This window comes from Pseudophryne corroboree, chromosome 1 (assembly GCF_028390025.1).
Source record: "Pseudophryne corroboree isolate aPseCor3 chromosome 1, aPseCor3.hap2, whole genome shotgun sequence".
NCBI classification, from domain to species: Eukaryota; Metazoa; Chordata; class Amphibia; order Anura; family Myobatrachidae; genus Pseudophryne; species Pseudophryne corroboree.
In genome coordinates this window covers 539,443,816-539,456,880 of record NC_086444.1, presented here as the reverse complement: position 1 = coordinate 539,456,880, position 13,065 = coordinate 539,443,816, and the positions used below count along the sequence as shown (strand labels likewise).

The following is a 13,065-nucleotide window of genomic DNA, read 5'->3' as shown; positions in this document are numbered from 1 at the left end:
TATCCTCCTCACCCTTGCCTCTCTTAGACATGATAAATTAATCACACACCTGTACAGTGTTAACTACACAAATTGTGACTGCAATCCCTATAAAATTTGTTAAAGTGACATACAATCCGATCCCTCCCTGCTTTGCACCAGCATTGAGGATAGGAATACACAGAAACTGACAGAAAATAGTAAAGTCAGCAATCACACTAGCAATCAGTCACAGGTTATACATTAGTATAATAAGCAATATGAGCACATAATCCACTACAGATACATTTCAAGTATGTAGGAGAAACGGCGAATGAAAACAGCAGCAATAATTTACATACTCGTATGCATCAGGCACTAATCCAACTATTCATACCAAAGGTAGATAAAGACTTAGGGCCTAATTCAGACCCGATCGCTGCTGTGCGTTTTTGCACAGCTACCGATCAGGTCTGAAGTGCGCCGGCGCATGCTAGACAGCCGACGGGCGTCTCAGCCCTGTGATCACCTCTGCCTGATGGATAAGCAGAGGCGGTCGCTGGGCGGGACGATGGCGTTTAGCCAACGTTTTAGGGGCGTGGTCCGGGCAATGGTGGTGTGCCCAGGCCGTGCGAGGGGCGGGCTGCGGCGACTGCATGATGTCACACCAGCCGCTGCGATCCGAACAGCGACGAGTAGCTCCCTGCCAGCGCGCAGGAGCTGTTCTGGTAGGGCGTTACTCTTCAAGTACAAAAGCATCACCGCTGTGTGATGCTTTTGTACTTGTGCGGCGGGGTAGGGCCAGACATGTGGGGCGGACTAACCCTGTGCTGGGTGTTCCCTCGCATGTAAGGGAAGCTGATCGTAGATGTGCTAAATTTAGCACATCTACGATCATGTTTGAATTAGGCCCCTAGTGCTGTATCATCCGGCTCAAGAGAGTGGGATACAGGGAGACTTCACCCCATTTCCAGGATCGATCAATACGTTAGTGAACGCTGAGTGTATCCAGACGCGATTAGTGTACACAATCGCCCCATGAACCTACAGTGAACACAGATGCCCAAGTGAACACCGACGCTCCAGTCATACAGCTGCCTATGCTGCGACTGGGTCCTATTAGATACACAGCGTCTCAGACGGAAGCGGGAACTCAGTTCATGGCGGGAAACCCGGAGGAAACTGATCATGAACCAGGGGGAGTGGCGACCAAGGGAGCGTCTTACTCCCCACTGCTGACATCAACCCCAGGGACCTGGAGCCTATGATCTCTGAGGCCTAGCGCTGGTGCACCCGAGGTGGCAGCCGCATCAGCGACTGTTCGGTAGTCTCCATCCCCCTACTAAGCGGAACCGATGCCTTACCTTCTCCCCGTGCTCCGGCCACAGCCTGGTAACGTCTTCTGGACTTGCTAGTACATCCTACACAGATGCCCGCCGAAACAGCACTGTACACGTGGGTAAGCGTTGTCGCGACCCGGCGGGGAGTTGTTGGAGCGGCTTTTTCTAAGGTATGTATAATAAATACACTGTTTAGAAAGATCGCTCAAAAAAAATAGACTATAAAAAATAAAAAAGCTTATGGCGGCTAACAACCAGCAGCCCATTGACCATAGTCCAGCTCCTGCCGCACCAAACAAAAAACTGAATTGCCTGAGCCAGGAGGCGGGGATATAGGGACGGGCCTGTTGCATTCTGGGAGGCCAAAAGCTTTGATTGTTTGGTGCCAATCCGCTGTCGCTATCTCAAATCCCAATGTTATCCCGTGGACCCTGCAGGAGAAATCTGTAGTTTTCATAAAGGAAACTTTAAGTCATGGGTCTTCAACCTGTAGCCCTCCAGCTGCTGTGAAACTAGACATACCAGCATGCCCTGCCTCAGTTTTATCATGCCTTAATAGAAAAACTGTAGCAGGGCATGCTAGGATGTGTAGTTTTACAGCAGCTGGAGGGCCACAGGTTAAAGACCCATGCTTTAAGTGCTGCCTCAGGATTAGAAATGGGCTGCTAATTGAATAGCTGTGAGCACTTTACCAGGGAGCTGAAGCTGCTCGGTAAAGCCTGTGGCTAATTGAATTTCCTCCATACTCTTGATTAAAAGTTCTACTTGACGGTGTAGGTACTCCCCTTCCCTCCTCTATTCCAAACATTTTAAAAATAATTTATTGGTTGTCTATAACTAAATATTCAGACTTTTCTGACTCTTAGATGCCACAGATGTCAAAGTTCCTAAGCCTAGAGGAAGACCAAGGTTAATAAGGACACCTCCCTCTCCAGACCATGAGCTGTAAGTATTAACTTTGTTTGCTAGTCTATACAGTAAGTTTCTAAAAACGCAATCTTCTAGAATGAAACGGTATATGATGTATTATATTATGTATTATTTATATTTATCTCTGGAGTAATTCTGTAAGAGTTGGTAGAGTTAAATATGCATCTTTCCAATAATTTACTGCTGTCATGTAATATTTTGAGTAGGTTCTATAGCATTATTGATGGACTTGGTAGTCATGATGGCGGCACCCATTTACCCTACCCAATTCATCCCTGTTTTGTTTTGTTTTGTTTTTTGTTTTTTTAAACATGATGGAAAACTCAGAATTGTGTGACCATTACCCATAACAAATTTGACTTAATATTATTGATGGGATTAAAACATGCTCTGCACCTATACTAACAGAAAATTAAATTGGTATCTAATTTTCCCAAAGAAACAGAATTTACCTCCTTATAGTCATGAAATTAAGCCTTGTAATATTGTCTTACTAATATTTTATAACTCATAAATGGCACAAATGAATGACTTAACTTTTTATGTATTACCCATCTTAATTGGCGCAGGCACAAAAAAAATATACTTACTAAAAACAAGGTGGATGCCATTAGCATTTTAGAAACCTATTTGTAAGGTATTGGAGCCACAATACTTTTCTTGGGCCTACCTCTCTGTGACAGAAGTTCGATTTCCCCCCCCCCCCCCCCCCCCCCCATTTATTCAGTATGGGGGAAGTGGGGTGTACTGCGACCATGGGGTATAAAGAGTGGTACAGGACTTAGACACTAGGGTTTTATTTAGTAGTTGGCGACTTGTAAAAATAAGTAAATAGACCCTCTCTTTTGAATTCCGCGCAAATGATAAAGGCTGTTCTCCCTCTGTATCCCCTCCGATTACGGAAACTCCATTTTAGCAAAGTTCTGTAGGATATTGGGTGCCTCTGAGATGCGGGCAAAAAGATTAGAAGCCAAGGGTGATGTTCTTCTAAAAATCTTCTGAAAATGGGAACTGTGATCTCAATTCTGGAAGAATGGAGGGGTTATGATTTTATTTCATTCTCTTTTTGGTAATTGAATCTTTAAGATCTGTAATAAGTGACATGAATTATCCATAGATATCAGCAATGCATAGCTGTACATCCCATCACTGTCTACTTAGATCTGCAGTGAAAATCTCCACTAGAAATCTCATGCTCTTTCATTCAGCTTGATTGCAGCACCGAGTGTTTTTGCAACGATTTTGGAAGTAATGGCGGCTGTTATGAGAACAAGGGAGTAACAGTGGTTCCCTGTTTGGGCAATCTGCTAATAAAACCAGGATCCTATCCCTCTTCCAGTCCCAATTACATGCGGCAGCACAAAATCTGAAGTAACATGGATGTCTAATAAATTACCACAAGTCAAACCATATCGGGAGACCAGCGTTTGGGATCCCGGACCCTAATATTCCAGCCACCAGAATGGTGGGGGGGAGCGCTATGGAGACCCTTGCAGTCGCCGTGCAGTGGGCTAGCTGAGCTCGCCACAGGTTCTATTCCCACTCTATGGGTGTCGTAGACAGTAGACTCAGATGAATGGTTTAATAAGTACAGATTTCCTATTATATCATTGTTTAATTATTAACCACTTGCCTGGCACGGTTGCATCAGATGCGACCACACCAGCAAGTGCTTTATCTGACCTGACAGGATGCGAACAGTCAGATAAACAGTGTTTGCAGCTGTAGGGAAAGGAAACTTGCCGCCGCTGCTGCTCTCAGAGGGACCCCCTGTGTACCTGGTGGATGTCCCAGCTCTTAAAACGAAAGTCGCAGTGTTCCGATGGAGACGACCGATGTTCGGTTGTTTAAAAAAAAAAACAAAACAATAGTTCGATACCAAATTTTTTTTTTTTTTTTTACTACAATCATAAGGTAAAATTCTTGTTTTTTATCTAATTAACGCATAAAAACCCGACAATTCCTGAGCGTTTTTTGGGGATAAAATTGTCAGATAAGTGGTTAAAACAACGCTTATTAAGTTTTGAGGTGGGTACAGCTAACATGCAAAAGTAACACTTTGAATATCAAATTTTTTTTACATAGATGTATCTGTTTAAAGATGTTTTGTTATGTAATGCTCTCTGCAAGGTGTACTATAATTGAACCTTGTCATAGTTTGTGGTAGAATTGTTACGTCTAAGGGCCAGATTCAATTAACCCACAAGCTTCATTTTATGTGGATTTCGATTTGAGCCCGAGGAAGGCTTGAATAGAAATCTGCAGTAACTGCCCTTAAACATGTAAATGTGCAAACCCATACCTCTGGGTATTTATCCGGAACCTATGGGTTACCATACATTTTCGTCCACTGGGGGGCAACGGACCAAAGGCTTAACTCTGGGTATAGGCTGGCTGGGAGCAGACAGGCACCAAAAGGGCTACTTTTAAGTACCCAGCAGGCCTTGCCTCCCTATACCCCGCCAATAGGCCCGCCAGTTTTTCTTTTGGTGCCACAGGAGCAGCACCGTTTTTAGAGATGGCTGTTAAAACAGACACTTTTTCTTTACAGAATTTTTTTCAGCGCTGCAGTGCAGTGAACCAGAGCGACATGCTGGCGCACTTAGAGCCCAACATGCTGGCTCCAGCACCCGGACTCCGCGGTGGCAACGTCGGTAATTGGGCCGTGGTCTTCCATCGGAGGAGGCTACCAACATGCTCATTAGCCTCCCCTACAGCCGCAACGGGTTTCGGTGGGTGAGTTGACCGGCTCTCTACACGCAGGGAGCCGCGACGTACGGCTATCCCCTCCTGCTGAAGGGAGCCAAGGGATGGGGGGGGTAGATGTTAGTGGGGGCTCAGTGTCCCCACTCACCACCAGGGTGTTTTCCACTAGACCACCAGGGCATCAGCCAGCAGGGTAGGTGGGCATAGTCCCTAGGGTATAACATCTGAGGGGGTAGGGTGCCAGCCTGCAGCCCCGACCCAGGACAGACCAGTAGCTTGCTCCTTCTCCCTCCCAATCCCTCCCCTTCAATGCTTGGCAGCCATTTTAGAGCACATGCTGGCTGGGAGTTGATAGAGGACGGTCTGGCCACTGTCTCCCCTGTACCCCGCTTCTGCAGCTGGGTTCAGTCATTTTCTCCTGCCTGCTGATATCACAGGACAGTTGATTTATCTTTGTCACCCATGTTCTATTGCATTTAAGTGGCTGAGTAACTGTGTGTGTAAGTGTTTTTAACCCTGTGTGGAGCTTGATATCACAGTTCTTGTACAAGGACTTAGGGCTTAATTCAGACCTGATCTGCACATGTTATATCTAACCACCCCCCCACCCCCCCCTGCAGTGCACATGGTTTTGCCCAACTGCTAACAAATATGCTGCTGCGATCAACTCTGAATTAGGTCCTTAGTTCGGCATAGGTTCCTCAGGAATAGGCCGCTGCTAAATTAAGTGACACCTTTGGGATATACAGTGCTGTTTTATAGTATATTGTTCAATGTCATCCAGGAGCAAAAAGGTGGTTACACCCGAGCCTCCCACTAGTGCTGCAAGTTATGCTATTCTGCCTTCTCAGGATCCACAGGACACTGGCAGATGCAGAGCCTGCGTGGTCGTACCACTGCAAAAAGGATCCCCCACCTCCACCGGTTCGTCGGGATCCAGCGTGGGCAACCACACTGACAACTAGTGGACCTTTTGAATACGCAGCAGGTGACTCCGCAAATGGCACCGCCGTCAACTTCAGCACAAGGTCAGACATATATATGTCTGCCCCCACAGGTGGATCCCCTATGGGTTAACACACTAGCTCAATCAGTCCATGGATTATCTCAAGTCTATGCTTTCATGCCACAACTTTTAGATAGAGGTAAGCGTCCCAGGCTGACGCACACTTCTAGCGGAACTGCTACCCCACACTCAGACGAGGGTTTGGATTCAGACCAAGAAAGTAGGTCAGGGGAATCTGATACGGACGCAGCTTCAGGTCTAGAGGATTCTCTTTCTATAGCAGACTTAGAGGCCCTAGTCAAGCAAGTTAGGTTGGTACTAGATATTGAGCAAGTAGATCCTGCTCCAGCCTCTAAGACTCCAGTTTTTAAGAAACCTAAAAAGTATTCAACACAGTTTCCCTCCTCTGCGCAGTTGGAAGATTTACTGGCGGCGGCGTGGGCTAAACCGGATTAACGGTTTCAGCTCTCTAAAAGGTATCAATCATTCTATCCATTCCCGGCTAAGGAGCGGTCCAAGTGGGAAACTCCCCCACCAGTGGACGCGCATGTAGCGCGCATAGAGCGTTCCTCGGTTCTCCCAATCCCGGATACTTAATCTCTTAAAGATTCAACGAATCGCAAATTAGATACCTTTCTTAAGACAGCATATGCTCATGCGGGAGCTATTACTAGGCTGGTATTAGCTTCGTATGGGTAACCAAAGCAGTTTCCTGTTGGGCTGACCACCTTCAACAGGGACTATCCTCCTCAGTTAGTAGGAAAACAACTAATGACATTGGTAGCATATATTCAGAAAGCAAATGCCTATCTGTCGGAATCAGCCCTAGACACGGCCATACTTACATCTAAAGTCTCTGCTTCTACAGTGGCAGTAAGACGATCCTTATGGTTGCATTCTTGGAGAGCCGACGCTTCCTCCAAAAAAGCTTTGGAGGCCCTTCCATGTGCAGCTGATACCCTATTCGGGAAAGATCTGAACGATATTGTCACTCAACTGGCTACTGCTAAGATGGCTTTTCTCCCATAAGCAGCAGCCCCCAAGCATAAAACTACCTTTCGTCCCTTTCATGTCCAGGGACGAGCTAAGGGCCAGGCCTCCTCCTGTTACCAGGCCCAAGCAAAGACCACCAAGCCTCACACAAAACGACCTTGGGCTACAAGACGCTCAGCTTCCAGACAGGCCGTCAAACCTGCAGTGTGACTCCTCTGGGGAATCCCAAAGTGGGGGGCCGACTTCTGTCTTTTGCTCCAAAGTGGTGGGACATCACGACGGACGCCTGGGTCAGGGAAGTCGTGACACAAGGGTACGCCTTGACATTTTTGCGCCGTCCCCCAAAGAGGTTCTACACCATGGGGATTCCAAGGGATCGCGGAGAGGCAGTGGCTCTACACAAATCAGTCGGCTCTCCTCACCTCCAACGTCATTGTTCCGGGACCAGTGAGGACGAGGGTTTTACACGTCGCTCTTTATGGGCCTGAAACTGGACGGATCCTACCGCCCTATCCTCAACTTCAAGAAGTTAAACCTACAGTATACCTGCGAGTCCCCAATTTCCGCATGGAATCCTTCAGAACGATCATCCTGGCGCTGGAACCAGGAGACTATATGGCATCCCTGGACATACAGGATGCATATTTGCATATCCCAATAAGTTCAAGTCATCAAAAGTTTCTCAGGTTTGCAGTCAAGGACAAATATTTCCAATTCAGAGCCTTACCATTTGGTCTATCCACAGCTCCAAGAGTCTTCATGACAGTCATGGCAGTCATCGCAGCCCATCTCAGACGCAGCGGAATCCGAATCCTGCCCTACCTGGACGATCTCCTACTTCTAGGACAATCACAACAGACGCTTATGCTTCACATTCAGTCAACAATAGAGATGTTACGATCTCATGGCTGGAGGATAAATTCGAAAAAATCATTGTTGACGCCATCTCAGAAAATCTTTCACTTAGGGGCGCTCCTGAATTCCACAGAACAGTGGATATTTCTGCCAATGAAAAAACTCATTGTCATTCAATCCAGAATTCGGACGCTCCTCCATCAGCGCACGGTTTCAGTCCATGCTTGCATGAGAGTACTGGGCTCGATGGTGGCAGCATTCGATATGGTGGAGTTCCATTGTCGTCTTCTACAATTGGAAGTTCTTCACAAGTGGAATGGTTCTCCACTCCACATCTGACCACAGACCATAACAATCTCTCCGGAGGTTCGACTGTCCGTAACATGGTGACTCATTCGGGACAACCTAGACAAGGGTTGCCCCTTTTAGATTCAGCACTGGACAGTTGTCATCATAGATGCCAATCTTCAAGGCTGGGGAGCGGTATCGGAGTCCCATACGTTCCAGGGTCGCTGGACTCCTCAAGAACGCTCACTCCCCATCAATGTACTGAAATTGAGGGCAATCCTCAACACACTGCGCTCAGCACGACCTCTGCTCAGGGGTCGCCCAGTCAAAGTCCAGTTGGACAATGCAACAATGGTAGCTTACATCAATCGACAAGGGGGCACTCGCAGTTGAACAGCCATGCGTTGGGTGTCAAAGATATTCCAATGGTCAGAACAAAACCTTCCAGCTCTGTCATCAATCTTCATCCCAGGAGTGCTCAACAGGGAAGCAGGTTTTCTAAGTCGACAGGACGTGCACTCAGGGGAGTGGATTTTACACCCAGAGGTGTTCGAACAATTGGTGTCCAAGTGGGGGACGCCGGACATAGACCTCATGGCATCCCGGCACAACAACCAAATAAGCAAGTTCGGTTCTCGGACGAGATCCAAAGGCGTTTCTAGTGGACGCCCTCACGGCTCATTGGTTGTTTCACTGTACGTTTTTCCACCGATCTCCATGATTCTCAGACTAATCAGGAATTTCAAACAAGAAGGAGGTGAGATGATGCTGGCAGTTCCGGATTGGCCACGTCGCCCATGGTGCGCAGATCTACTAAGTCTGTCCATAGATAAACCCATGGCGCCTCCCTCTACACCCAGACTTTCTGTCTCAAGGTCCATGTGTACACCCAGATCCTCAACGCCTCGCTTTGATGGCCTGACTATTGAGACATCCATCCTAAAGACTCAAGGATTTTCCAAACGGGTAATCAAGACTATGCTTAATGCCAGGAATACTCCATCGGCTAGGATCAACCACCGGATTTGGAGAACATACTTCTCCTGGTGTGCCAGTGGTTTCAATTTGCGCTCTTTCAGACTGACTCGCTTGTTATCGTTTCTTCGATCAGGCCTGGACTTAGGCCTCAGGTTATCGTCACTAAAAGGGTGGGCACAGCTTTAGTACGTCACAGCGTTAAGACTTTGGTCCAGTGCCCCCTAGTGGACGAAAAAGATAATAGGATTTATGTCTTACCTTGTTAAATCCTTTTCTTTGAGTCCATAGGGGGCACCGGACGCCCTCCCTGTCGCATCTCTCCTGGTGTTATTCCTTCCTCTTTCTGCAGCTCCTGCTTATGGCTATAATAAACTGGCGGGCCTATCGGCGGGGGTGGGGTATAGGGAGGCAAGGCCTGCTAGGTACTTAAAATTAACCCTTTTGGTGCCTGTCTGCTCCCAGCCAGCCTATACCCAGCGTTAAGCCTTTTTCTCTAACGTCCTAGTGGATGCTGGGGACTCCGTAAGGACCATGGGGAATAGACGGCTCCGCAGGAGACTAGGCACACTAAAAGAAAGATTTGGTACTACCTGGTGTGCACTGGCTCCTCCCTCTATGCCCCTCCTCCAGACCTCAGTTGGATTTCTGTGCCCGGCCGAGCTGGATGCACACTAGGGGCTCTCCTGAGCTCCTAGAAAGAAAGTATATGTTAGGTTTTTTATTTTACAGTAAGACCTGCTGGCAACAGGCTCACTGCAACGAGGGACTAAGGGGAGAAGAAGCGAACCTACCTGCTTGCAGCTAGCTTGGGCTTCTTAGGCTACTGGACACCATTAGCTCCAGAGGGATCGACCGCAGGACCCGTCCTTGGTGTTCGTTCCCGGAGCCGCGCCGCCGTCCCCCTTACAGAGCCAGAAGCATGAAGATGGTCCGGAAAATCGGCGGCAGAAGACTTCAGTCTTCACCAAGGTAGCGCACAGCACTGCAGCTGTGCGCCATTGCTCCTCATACACACTTCATACTCCGGTCACTGAGGGTGCAGGGCGCTGGGGGGGGGGGCGCCCTGAGCAGCAATAAAAACACCTTGGCTGGCAAAATAATCACAATATATAGCCCCAGAGGCTATATATGTGATAATTACCCCTGCCAGAATTTATAAAAAAGCGGGAGAAAAGTCCGCGAAAAAGGGGCGGAGCTATCTCCCTCAGCACACTGGGCGCCATTTTCTCTTCACAGTGCAGCTGGAAGACAGCTCCCCAGGCTCTCCCCTGTAGTTTTCAGGCTCAAAGGGTTAAAAAGAGAGGGGGGGCACTAAATTTAGGCGCAATATTGTTTATACAAGCAGCTATTGGGGAAAATTCACTCAGTGATAGTGTTTATCCCTACATTATATAGCGCTCTGGTGTGTGCTGGCATACTCTCTCTCTGTCTCCCCAAAGGGCTGTGTGGGGTCCTGTCCTCAGTCAGAGCATTCCCTGTGTGTGTGCGGTGTGTCGGTACGGCTGTGTCGACATGTTTGATGTGGAGGCGGAGCAGTTGCCGATAAATGGGATGTCGCCCCCTGTGGGCCGACACCAGAGTGGATGGATAGGTGGAAGGTATTAACCGACAGTGTCAACTCCTTACATAAAAGGCTGGATGACGTAACAGCTATGGGACAGCCGGCTTCTCAGCCCGCGCCTGCCCAGGCGTCTCAAAGGCCATCAGGGGCTCAAAAACGCCCGCTCCCTCAGATGGCAGACACAGATGTCGACACGGAGTCTGACTCCAGTGTCGACGAGGTGGAGACATATACACAATCCACTAGGAACATCCGTTACATGATCCCGGCAATAAAAAATGTGTTACACATTTCTGACATTAACCCAAGTACCACTAAAAAAGGGTTTTATGTTTGGGGAGAAAAAGCAGGCAGTGTTTTGTTCCCCCATCCAATGAGTGAATGAAGTGTGAAAAAGCGTGGGTTCCCCCGATAAGAAACTGATAATTTCTAAAAAGTTACTGATGGCGTACCTTTTCCCGCCAGAGGATAAGTTACGCTGGGAGATATCCCCTAGGGTGGATAAGGCGCTCACACGTTTGTCAAAAAAGGTGGCACTGCCGTCTTAGGATACGGCCACTTTGAAGGTACCTGCTGATAAAAAGCAGGAGGCTATCCTGAAGTCTGTATTTACACACTCAGGTACTAGACTGAGACCTGCAGATAGTGCTGCTGCAGCGTGGTCTGTAACCCTGTCAAACAGGGATACTATTTTGCGAACATAAGACGTCGTCTTATATATGAGGGATGCACAGAGGGATATTTTGCCGGCTGGCATCCAGAATTAATGCAATGTCCATTTTGTCAGGAGGGTATTAGAGACCCGACACTGGACAGGTGATGCTGACTTTAAAAGGCACATAGAGCCTTATAAGGGTGAGGAATTGTTTGGGGATGGTCTCTGGGACCTCGTATCCACAGCAACAGCTGGGAAGAAAATGTTTTACCTCCGGTTTCCTCACAGCCTAAGAAAGCACTGTATTATCAGGTACAGTCCTTTCGGCTTTAGAAAGGCGCTTCCTTTCTGCACAGAGACGAGGGAAGAGGGAAAAAGCTGCACCAGTCAGCCAGTTCCCAGAATCAAAATTCTTCCCCCGCTTCCTCTGAGTCCACCGCATGACGCGGGGGCTCCACAGGCGTAGCCAGGTACGGTGGGGGGCCGCCTCAAAATTTCAACGATCGGTGGGCTCGCTCACAGGTGGATCCCTGGATCCTTCAAGTAGTATCTCAGGGGTACAAGCTGGAATTCGAGGCGTCTCCCCCCCGCCGTTTCCTCAAATCTGCCTTGCCGACAACTCCCTCAGGCAGGGAGGCTGTGCTAGAGGCAATTCACAAGCTGTATTCCCAGCAGGTGATAGTCAAGGTGCCCCTACTTCAACAAGGACGGGGTTACTATTCCACACTGTTTGTGGTACCGAAACCGGACGGTTCGGTGAGACCCATTTTAAATTTGAAGTCCTTGAACACATACATAAAAAAATTCAAGTTCAAGATGGAATCGCTCAGGGCGGTTTTTGCAAGCCTGGAGGAGGGGGATTACATGGTATCCCTGGACATCAAGGATGCTTACCTGCATGTCCCAATTTACCTTCCTCACCAGGAGTACCTCAGATTTGTGGTACAGGATTGTCATTACCAATTCCAGACACTACCGTTTGGACTGTCCACGGCACCGAGGGTGTTTACCAAGGTAATGGCAGAAATGATGATACTCCTTCGAAAAAAGGGAGTTTTAATTATCCCGTACTTGGACGATCTCCTAATAAAGGCGAGGTCCAGGGAGCAGTTACTGGTCAGAGTAGCACTATCTCGGGAAGTGCTACAACAGCATGGCTGGATTCTAAACATCCCAAAGTCACAACTGGTTCCTTCCACACGCTTACTGTTCCTGGGGATGATTCTGGACACAGAACAGAAAAAAGTGTTTCTCCCGCAGGAGAAAGCCAAGGAGCTGTCATCTCTAGTCAGAGACCTCCTAAAACCAAAACGGGTATCGGTGCATCACTGCACACGAGTCCTGGGAAAAATGGTGGCTTCATACGAAGCAATTCCATTCGGCAGGTTCCATGCAAGGACCTTCCAGTGGGACCTCTTGGACAAGTGGTCGGGATCGCATCTTCAGATGCATCGTCTGATAACCCTGTCTCCAAGGACCAGGGTGTCTCTACTGTGGTGGCTGCAGAGTGCTCATCTTCTAGAGGGCCGCAGATTCGGCATACAGGACTGGGTCCTGGTGACCACGGATGCCAGCCTTCGAGGCTGGGGAGCAGTCACACAGGGAAGAAACTTCCAAGGACTATGGTCAAGTCAGGAGACTTCCCTGCACATAAATATTCTGGAACTAAGGGCCATTTACAATGCCCTAAGTCAGGCAAAACCCCTGCTTCAAAACCAGCCGGTACTGATCCAGTCAGACAACATCACGGCAGTCGCCCATGTAAACCGACAGGGCGGCACAAAAAGCAGGATGG

General features: G+C 48.3%; 1 protein-coding gene across 4 annotated transcripts in view; it reads left to right on the top strand.

Annotated features, from left to right (window-relative positions):
• Positions 1-13,065, top strand: part of PSIP1 (PC4 and SRSF1 interacting protein 1) — a 369,617-nt gene that overhangs the window by 235,666 nt on the left and 120,886 nt on the right. For all 4 annotated transcript variants that reach the window (XM_063914078.1, XM_063914077.1, XM_063914076.1 and 1 more), the window contains exon 9: positions 2,165-2,243. In XM_063914078.1, the coding sequence (XP_063770148.1) occupies positions 2,165-2,243 (79 nt within the window). The remainder of the gene's footprint in view (positions 1-2,164; positions 2,244-13,065) is intronic.